Source organism: Ochlerotatus camptorhynchus, unplaced genomic scaffold (genome assembly GCF_037179485.1).
Source record: "Ochlerotatus camptorhynchus isolate MF236.1 unplaced genomic scaffold, CSIRO-AGI_Acam_v1.1 ptg000192l, whole genome shotgun sequence".
NCBI lineage: Eukaryota > Metazoa > Arthropoda > Insecta > Diptera > Culicidae > Ochlerotatus > Ochlerotatus camptorhynchus.
The window spans coordinates 1279113-1299272 of NW_027040682.1; the positions used below are offsets into that span (position 1 = coordinate 1279113).

The 20160-nt window shown below is 36.0% G+C and overlaps 1 protein-coding gene across 10 annotated transcripts in view; it reads right to left on the minus strand.

Moving 5' to 3' along the window:
- Positions 1-20160, minus strand: part of nuf (rab11 family-interacting protein nuf) — a 346264-nt gene that overhangs the window by 156525 nt on the left and 169579 nt on the right. For all 10 annotated transcript variants that reach the window (XM_065223419.1, XM_065223421.1, XM_065223418.1 and 7 more), the window contains one exon: positions 11435-11473. In XM_065223419.1, the coding sequence (XP_065079491.1) occupies positions 11435-11473 (39 nt within the window). The remainder of the gene's footprint in view (positions 1-11434; positions 11474-20160) is intronic.

Here is a 20160-nt window from a genome sequence, read left to right on the forward strand (position 1 = left end):
AAACCACTTTTCAATATAATGTAAGCATCAAAAGTTTTCAATAATTCAAGCCACTAATGTCTTATGATTAAACTCAATCAACTGTTCAGCAGGCAACATTGGTGTTTCTGGCGCTTAGAATACAGTACAAAAATCATGGCTACTATGTCACACTGCAAGATTCAGTGTTGCTCACAAAACAGCTGCTTGATCATGCCATAAGATTATCAATCTCTTAAACAATAAATAACAATTTTATTTGACGTTTGGCTCAAACACTATATTCTGCTAAGTTGTAGCTGAGAAAATTTTCCATAAGTATAGCTATTGAATTTTTTAACAGTGCAATATGGAAAAAGGTAAGAAGACAATGAACAAAAAGTTTGGATTTCCCATAGTTATTTCCATATAAACTTCAAATGGTTTGTGCAAAGTTAGTTTCTTATCAAAGGAGTTCAAATATTGGGAGACTTATCAGGACCCGATTTGGAACCGTTTGAGCACTGTGGAGCGAAAATGTCAAAATTTGCATCAGTCTAGTGTGTATGTGTGTGCGTGTTGGTGTGCTTTGAAAAAGGCATGGTGAAATTTGCTACATTAAACACCACAGATTATATAACTTAGAAACGGATATTTTCCAAAGAACACTTTACTTGTTATTCCTAATTTCAAAATCTTCCGCAAAAAATCGCAAAATACATTGAAGACTATCTGAAAGCTAACTTTTCTAGCTATATTTTGGTAACTAAATGATAGTGGGCGGATGTGTCTGTCATATGTTTTGATTAGTCTAAATTTGAAAAAAAAAAAGTATATTTTTGCTAATTTTTTATTAGAAACTGTCACTTAAAACAGTGTAGACACTCTTTTCAATCCTCCATTCGACGTGAAATAAGCCGAAGAACATTTCTTGTTAGGCAACCAAGTTGATAAACACATTATTTTTTGCTATATTTGAGCAAAACAGCAACAAGAAACATTACGATTTTTTCAAAAATTTGTGATATCGCTACACTATAACAACCATAAAAAAATTAATCAACAGAACTGCACAAATCATTCAATTTAAGATACTCTTAACATGTAAAAATGATAAAAAATATCAACTTTAATTTTTGATGTTTTGGCCACCCGGGAACCACTGTACGTGTGTGCAGCAAAGAAATCCGGTACAAACCTGTAGTAATAACTAAAGAGAGTTGCCGCAACTTCAAATCATCTCTTTTATCTGCAAAGAGGAATATCCATAATGAAGACCAATTTTGTAGCCAGTTAGGATTTTTAGTGAATTCTCATATGAGCAACAATTTATTGTAGCGTCACAATGTTTTTTTTTGAGCGAATACTCACGAAGAGATCCATGTTGAATACAGTAATGACCCGATTTTGCCTTATTCAAATTAGAAACAAAAATGTTTTCTAATGTTATGTATTCGCAAAAATGTTGCGACTTAATATGTCACTCCAACAAATCGCATCTTACGCTTCAATAGTTCGTTTGCAAGTTTATGGCAAGATACTAATTACATGGTGTGTACAGGGCATAACATATCATTATGGCAAACTACAACCAGTTTTATAGCAAAATACTACATGGTGTATGAACCAACTACACCCAACTGTGCGAATTATGGCAGTGCATCATTTCTTGCATACTCCAGCACACTGAAAACGAAACTTACTCAGAGAGTGAGTAGCTTTTACTCATTCGTATGGAGACATTTATAAAAGCGTAGACAGTCAACCACATATAGATGCACCATAGCTACCATGATTTTGATTGTTTAATCAATCTGACACTTTTGGACATACTAACAGCGGTAAAACTGACGCAGGTACGACAGAACAAAACAGCTTACTCTTTCCAACCTGCATCGCAGTGCTGAATGCTAGAAAAAGTAGTCTGTTGCAGTCATCCTCACCCACCATATTCATCACATTGATGTGAGCTCCGCCAAAATTCAATTTACCCCCGTGAGCGTAGGACTAAGCTTTTAGAAATTTATCCATTCGAATGAGTAAAAGTTAATCACTATCTGAGTAAGATTAGCTTTCAGTACAATTCCACATTCCAGAGAGAGAAACTTCTACGCAGATGAAAGAGAAATGTCTGAAAACGTAGGCTACTCAGCGCTGAGTAAAATTGAACGACCGTGAAAGCTGGAAATTATAGCATTTCTATGGCACAAAACAGAGCACACAGCAGCGAAAAATCGAAGAAAAATGCAACCGATGCAAATTATGCAATTAGCAACAGGAAGACAACATTATCGATCGCCGAAAGAAACGCGTAGATAAGTAATCCTTCCTGCTTTGGCGGTGACAGTTGTTTTTCCAGTAGTTAAGCGGGCAAGATGGTTTCCCTCCAGTGAAGACCGGTCATCGTCACGGTTTTAGTTCGTTATTTTTGTTTTCATTTTTTTGACATTTTGAGCAAACCAATCACGTTAAAAAAAGGTGCTAATTGAGCAACTACTTTACAGTAAAGTTACGAGTGACTTTCTATTTTTGGAACGACTTCATCGGGATTAAAAGATATGCGAGTTTTGTTTCATTTACGTGCCCATTGGTGTTGGTAGGTACACTCCTACCAAACTAGAGAGCGTTGTAGGCCTTTCATCTCCAGATCCAGTCAGATGGGCCGTTGTTGTGTCGAAGGTCGACAACTTGTTACTTGAAACAGTTTGCTATACAGTCGTCATAGTAAAAACCGCAAGCCTATACGATCGTACGCTCGTACTCATATGGGATATTGCGGGTCCGCTGCGAGTGCGAATAACTTTACCGTCAACTGAGTGGGTCAGATTTTCAGCAGGGCGATCAGTCCTTATAATGTCTAAATATGTACAATGGTGGCCTTAGCACAATAGGCCGATTTTTGTACAAACTAGCCAACTTTGGCATGTTGCAACTTTGTTTTGTTATGATCAATTGAGCTAAAATTTTGACACAGAACTACAAATATGCTGAATTTTGCGTGTACGTAATATCAATTTATTGGAAGCACTTGCCTCAAATTCACGGGCTGGTTGAAAATGGCCAACTAATTAGCACATTTATAATTTGAAATTTCCGAAGTGTTATAGTTTCAAAATTTTCAACCAATTGCCAATAAACGACGGCGCGCTTAAGAAAGTTATTTACGATATGGTCAAAAATATTCCGAAATAATAGACTTCGGAAATTTCGAATTATAAGTGTGCCCTCTTCATGTTCTTGCTATTTATCTTGCTTTTGAATTCTAATGTGATTTAGTTTTTACCCATGTGAGAAATTGACCAGTTTCATGGCAGGATGTGGCCAATGTGGATCTGCATACTTAGTATGCCTAACGATAATCTTACTTTCATATTCTCACACACTTAGAAAATAATACCGCGCTCGGTTTAATTTGCTGCCGAATATTTTTTTTTTAAATATATTGTTAGTTGCATTTTTTCGAGTCAAACCCGAGCTTCGGTTAAAATAGGATCAATTTGACAGGTAGAAATGATGACTGAACCGAAAAGTACGGTAAAGTAGCGATATTTACGAGTTCGGTACGTGAAAACCCAGAAAGCTTGGTAAACTTACCCAATTATTCGCTAAACATTCATAAACGTCAAATTTAAACCGAAGAAACTCGGATTTCTTAGATGAAAATCGGAGAAATCCTTAGCCATTTTTTCTCGCGTGTGCAACAGGATAAACATTAAATCTGTTGTCATCGAGGCAGTGCCTCGTACGACGTGCGAGAAGTTTATAGTTTCCTTATCAATGGGAAGTCATGCTTAGAATAATAAAAAATAAATAAGTTATGCATCTGAACAAAACTTGCTACCAATTCTACAAATTCGAAGCAACTAATATTTGGAATGAAATTCGTGCGCTCCAAAAAATAACCGAATTATTGCTGCTTGAGTTTAATTTTGACACGCGAGTTTCTTTTTTTTTTTTTTTGGTAAGTTTAACAGATTGTGAGAAAAGAAAATTTAACGAAAGCTCGGTTATTCCTTCTTAAATTAAACCAAACAGACTAAGGAGCGTTCAACAAATAAAAAGTCGGTTCACCGAGCTCGGTATTATTTTCTAAGTGTGCAGTTGATTTCACTTGAGAATTAAGAGTCATTAAGTAATGCCGGCCATGCGCAAACTGGACATATTTCAACCATTTTTCAGATGCGGGAGACTAAATAAACTGATTCTTTTATGAAGAGCTTTGAGTGGGTTGGTTTATTTCCTTTAAATTCCGTTATAATTGCTTATCTTTTGACAGATACGCGTATTTCGTCTACTACTTGCAGACTTCATCAGTGCCAAGTACTCAACACCAGTACCAGGTGTTGAGTACTTGGCACTGATGAAGTCTGCAAGTAGTAGACGAAATACGCGTATCTGTCAAAAGATAACCAATTATAACGGAATTTAAAGGAAATAAACCAACCCACTCAAAGCTCTTCATAAAGGGATTCCGTTAAGAGGTTCCACAAATTAAAAGGATTATTCTTTTAATTTGACACTACTGTTTAAATTTATTGCACCAAAGTATACCTTTCACATCCATCTTGAAGATAATTGAGAAAGATTCGGAACTACGGATATGTGAAATTAATTGAAAGATAAAAGTTGAAGGCGTGGAGGGGCTGGCAAAATCGGGTCATTGCTGTAATATCTTCCGAATGAGGCATCAGATAGACTAGACCTGCGTTTCTCAATTAACAGTCACGGGTTGTTCTTAGATAGGTCCAAGGAGTTCAATCAACTGTATCATAAGTGTTATGGAAAATTAATTCAAATTTAAAATTATGATAGAATAAAAAAATAGCTCTATTCACAGAGCTAAGGGTAAATTGGCCTATTATGAACCCCCTAGTAGACGTTTCCGATGCCTAAGATTGCCTAGTCAGTAAAGGCAAAGTTTTACCCAGCCGGAGGCGGCGGGTTTGTTTCCCGATCCAGTCGAAGAACTCTTTCGGATTTGACATTTTCTCGACTTCCCTGGGCATAGAGTATCATCATAGAGGTAACTCTAAGACTAGAAGATCCCGAAATAACGTGCTCAACTTTTTGGCTCAGCTCTGGTACTCTCTTCGGTCCCAAGCTAATCGATTCACCCCTCGGAACATAGGAAAAACCAATAACCCCTCATTTTATCTGTCAAACTTTCATAACGAATCAAAACAAACATTGCGTAGTAATAGAATTTCAACTAGAATGGGATACGTTAATCGTTTGCTTGGGACCAATAGGCTAGTCAAGTAGTGAGCCAATTAAAAATCGTTAGTTTCGTATTGATTGTTGGTATTATTGTGCTTGCCACACAATATATTAATTCATCCATTGGTTGGCATAGAATGCTATCAATTAATAACTGTGGCAGTGTATTTAGAACACTAAGTTGAGAGCTGGGAAAACGCTCGCTACATAATTGTAAAAAAAAACTAGAAGAAGTAGTAGCTGTTTTACGCATTGACGCTGAATTCATGACAATTTAATTATTGTACCCAGATCCAGAGCGTAAAATTATTGGCTGCCTAGGCCTAGGCGAGTAAGAGAGGTGACACAGTCGGAAGAAGTGTTAGTTTGCTTACTAAAATGAACCATGCCCATTTTGTTATGGCAAGTTTGCTATAAGAAATGCTCCTCGTGTTTATTAGCGAAATTCACATCAAAGATTGATTGATAGGAAATCAGTTTGGCACGAAATTTGTGACCAGCATACACCTTCCGGTCATATGAAACAGGTCAAAAACTGTTCTAATCCGCCCATAATTTTTTTGTTTGGAATTTCTGTATGGCAAAATAGTGAACTTTTCGTCAACATTAACGGTAAAGAACTCACCAACACTGGAGGACCGTGAGTTCCTGCCCACCTGTCATTTTCCATCTCGTGCCTAGGCTGAGTGTGAAAGCACTGCACTATTCAATCCATTGCTCTGGGCAGACCCGAGATGGAAAATGACAGGTGGGCAGGAACTCACGGTCCTCCAGTGTTGGTGAGTTCTTTTCCGTTAATTTTGACGAAAAGTTCACTATTTTGCCATACAGAAATTCAAGACAAAATTTTTGTTGGGCGAATTTGGACGGTTTTTATGGTTTCATATGACCGGAAGGTGTACGCTGGTCACAAATGCCGTGCCAAACTGATTTCCTACGCAATTAATCAATCTTTGATGTGAATTTCGCTAATAAACACGAGGAGCATTTCTTATAGCAAACTTGCCATAACAAAATGGGCATGGCACTACTTGCGTTTACGTTGATTTTTTGGTTTACTAATACAACAATATTTCACGATCGGCTTCACCTCTCTCTGTACCTCATTGGACGCACACCGCTTGCCTTCGCTCACACAGCATGTAATTGAGTCATTTTTCCATAGAAAATGTACGCTCAGTCATTCAAAACAAATATTGGGTGCCATCACGGAAAAATAAACGTGTTGACTGAGCTACTGACTGAGTGCTCGGTTGGCAGTGACTCGTTTACCTCTCAATCATTCAGACTCTCACGATGCAGTGAATGATGAGGTAGATGGCAGTTCATATTCATATCAAAATGACTCAATGAATCTGACTGTTTTGCGCACTGCCCAGATCCGTACTCATGGTATTTGTTTAGTTGAAAAACTCTCAGTTTTGCACCCCTCCTCCTGGAGTTTTCATTTTTTAAATGCATTCATCACATTCCACAAGGCGCAGTTCCACGCCAAATGACGAATCGAAAAAACTCAACCTTCTGTGATTTGCATGAAACTTAGTCTAATTGTTTGTTATGGGCAATAATTCACATTTTTGTTAAAACTCTGCCATTTTTCTGGCTTTTTAGAATTTTTTCAAAAATCTGTAGCACAGAAACGGCACTTCTGATCGAAATGACGTCTGAGACAAAGATGTAGAGGAAAATATTGTTTTTGTGGGAAAAAAACACTTTTTGTAGTCGATTCAAGTAAAATTTCCAATAACATTTTTTAAATCATAAATATTTAAAATATTTTTGACTGCCTTTTGATTACTAAAAAAAACTCATACAAAAGACACGCTTTTGGGATATTTAACATTATGGACACTATAAAAATGACAAAACCGTAGAGCAAGAATTATTGGGACATATTTTTGAACATTTTGTTAAAGTATTTATTCATTTAATTTATACTCAGAAACAATGTTTCACATACTCTAAATAAAAACAAAACACCGTACCAATAAAAAGTTAACAAAAATTTCCAACAGTTCTTATTCTACGATTTTTTTCAGATAATAAGTGTCCATGGTTTTGAACAATCCAAAAGTTTGCATTTTTCATAAGCTTTTAAAAAATCAAATATCGGGCAAGAACATTCTGAGATATTCGGGGTTTTATTTTTTTTTAATTTTATCTTAAAATAAATAAATCTCATTCTTTGTTTATTTTTCCCAGCAAAACATTATGTTTCTCTACAACTTTGTCTATGACGTCATTTCGATCAGAAATACCATTTTTGTGCAACAGCTTTTTTTTTTAAATTACAAGGGCACCATTTTGTAAATTTTACAACGTCTAAAATGGTCGAATTTTAGCGAAAATGTGAAAAATTGCCCATAATAAACAATTACGCACAGTTTCATACAAATCTGAAAAGGTCGATTCAAAAATTCAATTAGTAGTCTTAAAGAAGAAGAGATAATACATCAAATTTTAACTGTCATACACCTGTGTAATTTGACATATAGCGGGAATTATTTAGCCCACCGATACCTTTAAAAATTCCGGGCGAGGGAAGGTGTTCATGTTCAATATCTTAGATTTTTAAAATAGAGCCTGTCCTGAAGCTTAGGGACCTTCTTAGAAGTCAAGAGCAATTCATTACAGTTAAGACAACAACATTTTATTTCTGAGAGCTTCGTAGAAGCTCGGTGAACTAGTTGAAATTAAAAGAAACGATGTAGATTTTCAAGCAACTTCAAAGATTTTCAAAAACGTTGTAGAACTTCCAAAAACTTTATTGACATTAATTGGACTGTATAGAAGGTCATTAAACATTTAATACGTGCAACAAATTTTATAAAAGTTCAGCAAGCTTTGTAAAACTCAGTTAAACTTTGTAGAAGGTCAGTGTACTTCGTAGAACTTCAGAGAATTTTGTAGAACCAGCAAGTTTGGTGTAAATTCATAGAACTAAGCTATGCTAAGAGAAATTCACGAATTTTCTAAGACGCTCAGTGTTTATTTTTTTAGCTACATTGGATATTTTTTTGTTAATACGAGGATTTTTTAGATATTCAGATGACATCAAAGAAATTGAGGAAATGTAATATTAGTTCATTGTATTTCGTAGAGCTTCAGCTAATTCAGAAAAAAATTGTTCTTTTGTAAAATTTCGGAAAAAAAAACCAAGTATAATAAGGAGCCTTATACAGCTTTGAGAAACTTCGTTGAAGCTATGGGGACTTTGGTAGATTTTAAGAAACTTCATAAAAGTTCTTCTTTTAGTTTCAGGGAACTTAAAATAATTTCATAAGACTTCTTAACTTCTTAAAACTTATCTTAAATTCAGGAAATTCCGCTGAAAATCATAAAAATTGTAAAAAGTTCAGGGAACTTTGTCGAACTTAGATTTTTTGAGGTAGTGGGCACCACTGAGCAGCTCGGCATTTTATTTTGCTGGATCTCAGTGAAAAACTTACCGAGATTCAGCTAACAAACGGGAATTTTGCCAAGATCTCAGCCATGCTTGGCATGCACAGTTGTACACACCAACTGCTCATTTGGTAATAACTTTTCACTCAGATGTTGAAATTTATTTTTCTTTAAAGTGATTGATAGATTAGGCTCATAGTTTACTATAGATATGCGAAGATTAGGTAAAGCTTAGCATTTGAATCAACACTAATCAATTTAACACTTAAATTTCTAGATGTGTACCCAGCATTTCTCACCTCATTTTTACAACGCAAATACAAATACAGTTTACTATTAGCATTAAAATCTACTTTTTTACATATCTATAACAAGCTAACACTCTATTCTATCCACTGCTTCAAAAAGAACTATGTTCCGTCAACTGTGGTGCAAAGTTATTAGCAAATGAGCAGTTCGTGACCAAAACTGTGTATGCCAAGCATGATCTCAGCTAACAAACATAAATTTTGCTCTACTCTATGCCCAGGAATGTCGAGAAATTTTCCAACCCGGAAAATTCCTAGACCGGACCCAGCCACCTCCAGCATGTTATTGCTTTGTATCTGTGCCTTTACCGGCTGAGCTAAGGGAAGATCAAATTAGCCGCTATGTTTATGTTATATTTTGTACTTAAAATAGTTCATAATTAAAATTGGTCAAATTTTTATTTTGATGGAATGACCTATTCGGCAGAATAACCTTAGACGAAACGACCTGCGGTTAAATGACACAACCCGGCATTATTGTTGTTGAAGGACCATTTGTAGAAAATGACTCAAAGCACATTTAAAAACACTATCTTGATGTTTCACATCTTATTTCGGTTATATTTCTTAGGCGGTGTGTACAAGCTCATACAAGCCTGTTGGGCGGTACAGCCGCATGAAGGGAGAAGTGCCCAAAAAATGTAACATTTTAGGACAAAAGTATCTAAATTCCGCGATATTTGGCTTTGGTCGTAAAATTTCAATAATTCCGCGAAAGAACTATTTGATTTCGTTGCATTATGCGGAATGGAACAGATTGTATTTTCGACGATGGTAATGACGTTTGAGCCTCTTTTAGTTTATTGGTTTATTCGAGGATTCTTGTTCACTATACAAAACATCGTAAAACTAGAGTAAAAAGGTACAGCACAATAAACACTTTATCTTCCGCTATCCAATAAGCCTCCTATATCAGAATATGATCCACTTCGAGTGGTTTCATTGTGTGGCAAAAATGGCAACGGAGGGCAGAGCGTTTAGATTGTAGTAATGAACGCAAAACGTTGTCATCACTCACACACTCATCAGAATGGAGTGGAGAATCATTTAAAAGAAAAATCTCTATTCAGATCGTTTGGACACTTACAATGATTTTGAGTATAAAATACACTATTTTTCATTTCAAGACCATTGTTTACATTGGGATCCGATTCAGGATGATCCGGGATATTGTTGGCCCAAGAAAGAGTTATCTGATCTGACTCGCTAGCCTACCGGATTAAGCCTGGCTAAAACAACGATTCTGATATTTATTCATTAAACAAGGCAAATTTACCCATCTGCTTTGAAATCTTCATAAGAATTTGTCAAAAAATAAACACATTGTGATTTTATGAACATTAATTTTCATGTCAGCCTGAAACGAATTTAAATCTCCTAATGACAACTCTGCATATATACTTCAACCCTCCTCATCCTGAAGATCTCCAAAGTAATGATGTAAATTTATAACAATTACAAAAAAAAAATTAAAATTCTCCAAATTCCTGAAGTGATTTCCTCGACTCCAACAGCAAATTCAACTTGAGACCTCATGATTTCCAAGTCCCAGAATTTACTGAGTAATAGAATCAATTTCAAATGTCACTGGGCAAAACGTTATTGGAATGAATAAGTAATTAAACCGAATTGTAAACAGTGAGATATTCTTTTTTTTTTAATTAAGAAATTGTATTAGAAATCTTGAAATTGATACAAATGAGAATGTTCTGGAGGATAATTTCAACGGAATACTGAAGAAAGTTCAGAAAGGAACTTTAAGGGTCCTCCGAGGAAAATATTAAAAATATCATATTCTGAGAATAATTGAAAAAAAAAATTAAAAGAAATTGGACGGAAACTTTTAATACAAGAATTCCATGGAAGAAGAGGGAAGTAGAAATTGTGTTAAATTCCTTGGACGAGCTAAGAGTGTCGACAAATTGACGTTTGAATCTTTACTTACAAAAGCAGATACGTCTAAGCCTTGAATTCCAAAGGATTTACGAGAAGCGAATTAATGGGATTCATGGGTTCAAGTACCACCGGTGGCAGTAGTTTTTTTTTTGCACACACACACACGTGTACATTCTAATTTTTACAAAAAGAATTGAGTTCAAAAATGTATTTGAGAATAATTTTAAAGGAATCAGATTTTCAAAATAGATGATGTACATTTTCATAACCCTCAACTATGATGATTTCTGTGCTGTTTATGCTTTTGCTTCCCCGTAAAACTCAAAGACAGGCCGAAAAAAAAAATAAAGCCTACATAGGTATTACACATTCAAATCAGACGCACACATTTCTGACGCGGTCGCATATCGCAAGTGAATGTGCGAGTCATTTAAGTATGTGACCATTTTTGCGTACCACACCGGTACAATTTGAGTGCAAGTTCCGCTTTCATTGTTTACGAGCTCAGATGGTAAACATTGGCTTGGTTTCGTTCATTGTAACGGATTCACCTCTAGTATGCTGAATCTAAACCTAAGTTCATGTTTGGCAAAATGACGCACTTCTGTGTTCTGTGAAATTATGAATGAGGTAACTTATAGTGTGATACTTACTTAGCTAAGGCATTGGATCCCAGCTGTCTCTTCCCGGAGCTGAAAGTAAGTAAAAACAGATTTTTAGAATGACATCACCTGGAATATAAACTAGATCGAACAATGCAATAAGAAGCTGTCCCGCAACCTGCAGTCCATTAAAAGCGATATTGAGTACGTCCTCCACCAAACACCTTCACAACACAAAGTCTTAATTTCAGCCAACAATCCCACAATATTATACCAAAATTGGTAAGTGTCGCTCGTGCAGTTGTCAACTTCTTTTGTTTCAGTCACTGGCGATATCAATTGCCCAGATACCTCAAGCTATTTTTTTTTTGTACGGGCAACGCGTCGGAATTTGTTTAGGTGCTAACTCAATAAAAAAGCTGAATGTATCCACCTATGATGAGATCTAACCCTTCTTACTTAATTAAATTTGTAAAAATTGTGATTAGCGGCGTTACATGATAGGTATTAGGCTAAATCGGATGCTGGTCACCTCCCTGAAGGTACCCAAAACATTTCTGTGTGTGAATAATGTAGTCCTGAAGCGGCTCCGCTGGTGAAGTGGTAAGCGTGGCTGCCTCTCACTCTAAAGGGCATGTGTTCAATCCCAGTCGGAGCCGTCGGGATTTTTTTTAGGAATAACATCTCTGATCACATTCTCACATTCACAGTACGGAAACAAGATCGACGGCGAGAAAATCAAGGGGGGAAAATGTAGTCCTAAAGCATGATCCACTTAGAATCCGGAAGTACAATTTATTTTATATGTGCGCGCCTAGTGGCCGGTTTTGATTTCTGTTTTGACAGCAGGTGATTTGGAAAGTGTTTTTCTTTTAATGCTGAAAATTTCGTCACGATTTGTGAAGTTTTCAAAAAGTCGGGTGTGTTCTCGGTAAAATAAATCACAAAAACACTTAAATTTAAAATAAATGGTCACGGCACGTGGAGATTACCCCGGCAAGTTTAAGATAGATTTTACCATCAAATTCGGCTAAAATTTGATGATCTAACAAGGTATCTGAAGTTGTGACCACAAAAACGCAGATTCTGCCACAAAGAGTATCTGTAAAAACGCATTCTACCATTTATTTAGACACACAAAGGACCTTTGAAGTTTTGGCCAGATTTGGCAAGCTGTCACTACATCTGGGAGGTATTTCAGTGGTACCGTGACAGTGGAGTACATTTATCGAAACAGACCAATTCCGCCCAATCAAAAAATAACAATTATTAGGCGGAAGTTGAAGAAGACTGGCAAGGTCACTCGGGATGCTGCAGAGTTGTCCAGGTTTTGTTACAAACTGGCAGCTAAGGCCTGCCGGAGCTGACCAGTAGTAGACTGTGCAAGAAGTAATGGATCGGGTTTTCAACAAAATCTCGTGATAATTTTGTTCAGCTACAATCAATCCCGAGATATAGTTTTTCGGGATTCATAGTGGATCATACTTTATGTACATAAAGTGGTCATCAATTTGAATTACTTTGATTATGAACTTTCAAGGGATTTTGAATGACAAACAATCGATTGGATGTATCGCATGTTTGATTTTGACTCATACAGCGCTGCGAAATGACCGGATGTGGCAAATGTATTCCTAGACACTCGATTGCTATTTATTTTCCAAATTCTCGTGTGATTTGAGTTATCGCTGACCACATTGCTGAGGCTACCCGGAACAAGTCCGGATGCGGAATTTGAAGTGTCGCATGATGGGTTTCGACCCTAGTCAGAAACTGACCACTTGTCAGTCAGGGTGCTATCTGGAATATGCGAATGCGACCAATGTGGTCCTAGGTGTTTAACGTGACAACCATTGATCTTGTTTTCGATTTTTGATGTGATTTGAGGAGTCGCATGATGGGTTTTGACCCTAGTCGTAAAGTGGCCACTTCCCCGGGGGTACCCGAAACATGTCGGATGGGGCAAATATAGTCATATTTTTTTTTTGTATGTCAAACAGTAATCTTGTGATTTGAGGTATCGCATGATGGGTTTTGGCCCTATTCCGAAATTGGCATCTTCCCCGAGGGTACCGGAACATGTCCGGACTGCCATTGATCTTGTTGTTATTTGAGGTGTCGCATTTTCAGGTCGCTTCTGATCTTAAGATCCGTATTCAGCGGAATATGTTGCGGCCATATCTCCGGAACCGTTTGATCGACATTCAACATTTCCCGATCTCGTTGAGTTGAGTCTGTTGGTATATAACGGGTCTCTAATTGAAAGTCAGTTTTTCAACCGGTACGTATACCCTTCTTTACAAGAAGGGTAAAAACAGTAATCGCTTGTCTGGTGTAGCAGTCTACTAAGGAAACAGTTCCGCTGTTACGACGCGGTGCAATTTGCGGTGTGTCGCAAAACGTAGGAGGCGTTTCAATGTTATGGACATTTTTTTTTATTATACGTGAGGGCGACTACCAAGGAAAAGTAGGCAAGAATAGCAGTAAAGGGTGACAACATACATTGATATTAGGTACTGTATGTTCAAAAAAGTCGACTTGTATGTCAGAGTTATTGCTTTCCGTGACGCTTACTTTCGCATGCAAAATATTCAAAAGCACACTTTGAGTCACGAAAATGATGTAACATGCAATAACACCATTCTTCATATCATCGACAAGTCCAAGTCCCAGAATTTACACCAAAGTTTAGCCCCTTTATTGGACTGAATAAGTCATTAAACCGAATTGTAAACAGTGAGATTTTAAATTAAGAAATTCTTTTATAAATCTTGAATTTGATACAAATGAGGATGTTCTCGAGGATAATTTCAAAGGAATACTCAAGAAAGTTTAGAAAGGAACTTCAAGGGGATTCCGAGAAAAATTTAAAAAATATCGTATTCTGAGAATAATTGAAAAAATAAATTAAAAGAAATTCGAAGGAAAATTTCCATACAAGAATTCCATGGAAGAAGAGAGAAGTAGAAATTGCGTTAATTTCCTTGGGCGAGCTAAAAGTTTCGAAAAATTTACGTTTGAATATTTGCTTACAAAAGCAGATACGTCTAAGTCTATAGAGTGCAGTTTCGAACGCCTTTGGATACGGTTGTGTTTTAAGTTTGTTCCCTGTTTTGTGCGCTGGCACTCTGCCTTCTGGACGGTTATACGTGTGTGAGTGGTGGTTTTCTCGTTTTCCGAGAAGTTTTAGAATCGAGAAAGAAAACATGATTCATCAGGAGCAACAGGAGATTTAACGCTATATGCGTTGTTTGATTTTTTCTCCCGGTCCAGAAATTTGTGGCATCGCGAGTGATAATTTTAATTTTAGTTTATTTACGCGGTGATGATGTTGGTTCACTCGCAACTATTTTTGAAAAATTAAGTGTTTTCGAACGAAAGTCCGTATCACAAAAACGTTTATTGGATCCATTTATTTGCACGGGTGTGTGTTGTTTTTTTTTTGTAACTAGCGTAAGTGTGCCTGCGATTTGCAAGACTGGACGGGCGGTAGCTGGTGGCCGTGAACGGTTCCTGGGGAAAGCACTAGTTGCGACCCTCCTCCTAGATGACCATGGCAATACAGGAAGTATTACAACAAAGGTAATTGCTATTAGATATTTAGCAAACAGTGACAGATAGCGGACATGAAGAACCAGTGGAGGTGCCATGCAAAGGTGTTAGTCCTAGACAAATGGTGAGTTACAAATTCGCTGTTGTCGTTGTCGTAGGCGCCGTCATAGTAGCTGTCGTAATCGCTTTCGTAGTCGTAGGCAGTACCGTTGGTATATTTAAAATTAACCATCAACCGCTGAAAATATAAATTATCGCGTACTTCTGTTGTTCATTACATGCCAAGTGAAATTCGAGAACGTAATTTCATTTGAATAGCTTGTTTAACCAGGTCCTAAACAATCGTCACGTTGGTCATAGCTTGTTATGATTGCCTGAACCATACGTAAAGAGAAAATCGAAACATTGAACGTCGCGTGAAAGTGGATCTTCATGAAGGCATACGTACGTACTTTTTCGTAGCTTTTAGTTTTAGGATTTCAACGATCGTCGGTTGCAGTGGCTTGCTTACTGAGCAGAAAAATGCGGTCCCAGGTCCTTTCATATTAAAAATGTATGGTAAGATCGCTTGTTTATCGTGTATGTTGTAAAACTTTTCGTTGTCGTCGGTGCCGGGTTTGAATAGTCATAAAAACTTGAGTAACACTATAATGTGATATGAGGTGCTCGGTGGCCTTAGAGCAACCGGTTTTGCTTACTAAGCAGAACATCATAAGTCTAATCTCAAGCCCATCCACATTCAAGATTCGTCAATCGTTTTATTTGTTAATATAACTACATGGTAATAACAGCAACTCGATGATTAAAAAGGAGCTCGTCTGCCTATTGGCAAACATTTTTGCTTACTGAGCAGAAGACCGTGGGTTCAATCCCAAGCTCATTCGCGTTATATAATTGTTAGGACATCAATTCAGCTTATCGTTTACCAAAACGAACCCTGCTGCAAACCCAACCCTCTTACCCAACATCCCTGTGATTCCTCGTGGAAGTGCAGAGGACTCCTCGGCTTCCATCAAAGCGAGTGTCACGTCAACACATTCCTACCCATTCCTTTCTTGACCTGCGTTCAGGCGCGGCTGGCGCTGGTATTGCCTAATTCGAGATCACCAGTTTTTACACATTGAGGATGATTGCTAGTCCCAAGCATCGTCTATTGGTTCTCTGTGTAATTACAGCTGGTCTGGCAATAACAGAGTAGCAACCGTGGGCGGTCAATCATGCTCATGCTCATGCTCAAAAGCAGATACGTCTAAGTCTAGAATTCTAAAGGATTTACGAGAAGCGAATTAATGGGATTCATGGGTTCAAGTTCCACCGGTTGCCATAGATTATTTTTGTAAATTTTCTCACACACACAAGCACCGTTGCCAGGTCATTTTCAGAAAAATCTGGACCAGTTAAAATATTAAATCTGGAAAAATCAAGAAGGCTCCAAAAAATCCTGTTTTTAACATAATGCTATTGAAATCAAAGTGATGTGCTAATCTCCCGTAAAAATCGGTCAGTATGATCATCTGGAGTTTATTCAAAGTACCAGAATGTTTATGAATTACATGTTTAAATAAATTATATAAAACAAATAACTTGTCAGCATTGCTTATATCATCCAAAAGTTAAGAAAAGTATTGACACAGTGTGCCCAAAAAGTTTAAGCATTTCAAAAATTGAGATAAATCGTTGGTAAAATACTGCAGAAAATATTTTTAGAATTGCTTTTTAAACTGTAACTTTTTTTTACAAAAGAATGAAAAGCAAATAATCAATCAACTTTGATGGGATGGATTTTTTAAACTAAGATTATAATAGTTCTAAATAATTCTAATATAACCCTGAGGTTGATCAGACTAACAATGTAATTCTTGACATCATAGTAGGCAGCAGGCAATTTTATTTTAAAGTTAAATTCACCAGGCTAAAGTGGGAATCAAAGCCTAACATCGTGGTACTCACACACAGTTTACCTAAACTACAGGTAACTCAACTGTTTGCATTACCATTACGAATAATTTTATTATATAACTAAAATGAAAGTCTGGAAGTGGAATTTATATATTTCCTGGGTCCCAGATCATGACATTTTTTGTTAGTCTGAATTTAGTTGGAACTCTTTACAGGATATCTACGTCCTTTTTACAGAGTTCTATGTGAACCATCCTAGAACTCCATCATACTTCTTTTATTGATTCCCCTAAAATAATCTTGATAATATCCAAAAAATTTCAGTTACATTCTAATAGTTCACTTGTTATCTCTTATAAATCACTCTCCGATTCCACAATTATCTCAAACTTGCAATAATTTCCAAGAATTGGCATAATTTTTAATTTCTCCATTAAATTCACTTCGAATATTCTTAGAAATTTCCTTGGTACACTCTTCAGAATGACCGTCACACTATTCTCAGACCTATCCGATAATTCCCTTTGAGCTGCTTTGTAGGTAATGTCAGAATTGTTTTGAAATCCTCTTCCGTATTTGCTAAGTCCTTAAATACTTTGCCAAAATGGCATTGAAAGTCTCCCAGAAATTACCAGATGTTCTTTTGGCATAATTCCGATTAAATCTCTTAAAATTTTATAAAAATGAATCTCTATAGTAACATTGAACAGAACTCCATTGAAATTATTCTCGCGATTCGTATCAGCGTACTCCTTAAGTTTCATCATAAGAACTTTTTTTGATTTTTTTTTTCCGAATTCTATTTCCATTCTTCACAAAACCTCCATGCAATTGTCATCAGGGTTTTTAAAAGACAACTGACACTGTCTTCAACCAGAAGCTGCACAGACTGAAAACTTAACACTAGAAAACTGACAACAAACCACACCCAGGTTGCGAAAAGTTCCACTGGCTGGAGCGGGAATCGAACCCTCACTTCGTGGCACTCACAATACGCCTGAAGGACGGGTGACACCGCACGACCACGAAGCTTACAAAGATGGATGGAACTCGCCTCACACTTCATTGTAAACTATTTTCAAAATTACCTTAAAATTTTGAAATTCTAGGGCATTTAGAATGCTAAAGAAAGTCAGACTGCTGTAACTCAATATTCACAGGTACAAAAAAATGCTAAAAATTATCAGATGCCTTTCAAATTTTCCTTATGAATTATTCTTAAAAATCTCCCAAACATACTTCAACGTCCTGGTGGTTGTCTAGATTCAAAAGCCAAATTTTCCAAGCCTCAATTCATTGTTTTGAATTCTGAACAGTTTTCGATTTCTCTAAATTAAAAAAAAAATATGAAAATTCCTCCATATTGAAATTTTGAATTTTTTTAAAATATAGAAGAAATCTAAATGAAAATTCCAATCAAACAACATTCAGGCCCACTATTTTTAAAAGTTTGAATATTTTTTTCAGCAAATAATCTTTAGAAAATGGCTTTATTTTCATGATTCTGCAACTTGTTGTAACAAATCCATGTACGATGTTGCAATAATTTCCAACGTTGATGGCCTTTAATAATTAAAGTAGCAGTTTTGATTTTTTGATTAGAGTGTAAATCAATTGACATGACATTTTTTGAGCAACATGTTTGAAAAATCTGGGAAAATCTGGAAAATATTTTAAAAATCTGTAAATATACGTGATCTATCTGTGTATCTGGCCGGATGCCCGAAAATCTGGAAAATCCAGATAAATCTGGAATACTGGCAACGTTGCACACAAGTGTCCTACCGATCGTGCGTGCTTTGTTTCTAAGTATCTTCTAATTTTTACAAAGAGAATTGAGTTCAAAAATGTATTGGAGAAGAATTTTAAAGGAATCAAATTTTTAAAATAACGCTTAGTGTCAAAGAGTGGGTTCAAGCAGGATTCTGAACAAATTCTTAGGAGAGGGTAAAAGGAATTCCAACAAGAATTGGTAGTTACTAGGAGAATTTCATGATAATTCTGAATATGAAATATTTAAAAAAAAAATGTCATGTCAAAAGAGTAGATTTTTCATGTTAAATGTTAAATAAAAGAACACTAATAAACATAAACCTCCAAATAATTTATGAAAATTCTATAAATTTATGCCATGCTTAGACTAGAGAAATATAAAGTTCGCTAATCTAAATATGGCATACATTTAGCGGTTTTCGTAATACAAGAACAACGTATCATTACTTTTCTTTTTTGTTTGTAAGCAATACATATCACGTAACAATTTCCTACCTTGCACATGGCATAACAAAATTTATCAATTTTTAGATTTAAAAAAAATATATTTTTGATCTGGAATTGTTTAGTATTAAGCCAATTGAGAAACAATACATAATCTTCATGGCTTAGAAATCATGACGAATTCTTAAGCTTAGTATTCATAGATCTTATAATAAGATTGTGAAGGAAAAAGTAACCATAATTTGTACATCCACAAAAATAAATGTACAAACTATAATTTAAGTGAGCGTATTTTAAGGATTATTTATTTTCCTAGGTTCTTCATTCGAATTTCCGGGTTTTTCCGAATTTCCCGGTTACTTGTCAAATTTCCAGTTTGCCCGGTTCACTAGCACCGTTTAGCTGAAAAAAAAACATTTAGATTATTTAAAAAATCGAATATATTATTTTACATTATATTTTATAATTTCATCAATTCAGTATCATGAAGAAAATATCGATGATCTGGTGCCGATTCGATCAATGGATAGATTCTAATGTCGCAATTAAAATCTACCTCTGAAGATCTATATATCTCCGAAGATCGCACAATCCTACTATACATAGGGTGACGGTACGGCACTCATTCCTAAAAAAATGTCTGTTTAATGCAATCAAACTACCATAAGTTTAAAAGACAAAAATCACACAGAAAATAAATTCACAATATTACTGGTGATGTAAAAATAAGTGCGTGTCAACTTGTATTCCTTATCACACAAACTACCAACATGCAAAAAATATTGCTAACAAAGATTGACGGTTGCATACACTATTTGTAATAGGGGAAATGGCTCTAATGTTGACCTATGGATCTAATATTGGGCCCATCGCTAAAAATCTGCTATTTATCAATTTTATCTAGATTAACGCGTCATTGGGACGGTATTCATGGATATTTTTAGTTGCTATTTGAAAATTTAATCGTTTGCTGAATTTATGTATGGGCCCAAATTAGGGGCATTAGGCCGACATTACATCCATTTCCCCTATTTAATTAAATGTCTCATGACTTTACACGTAATATTGTATGATATATTATGACGCATCATTTATATTCATCATATTGA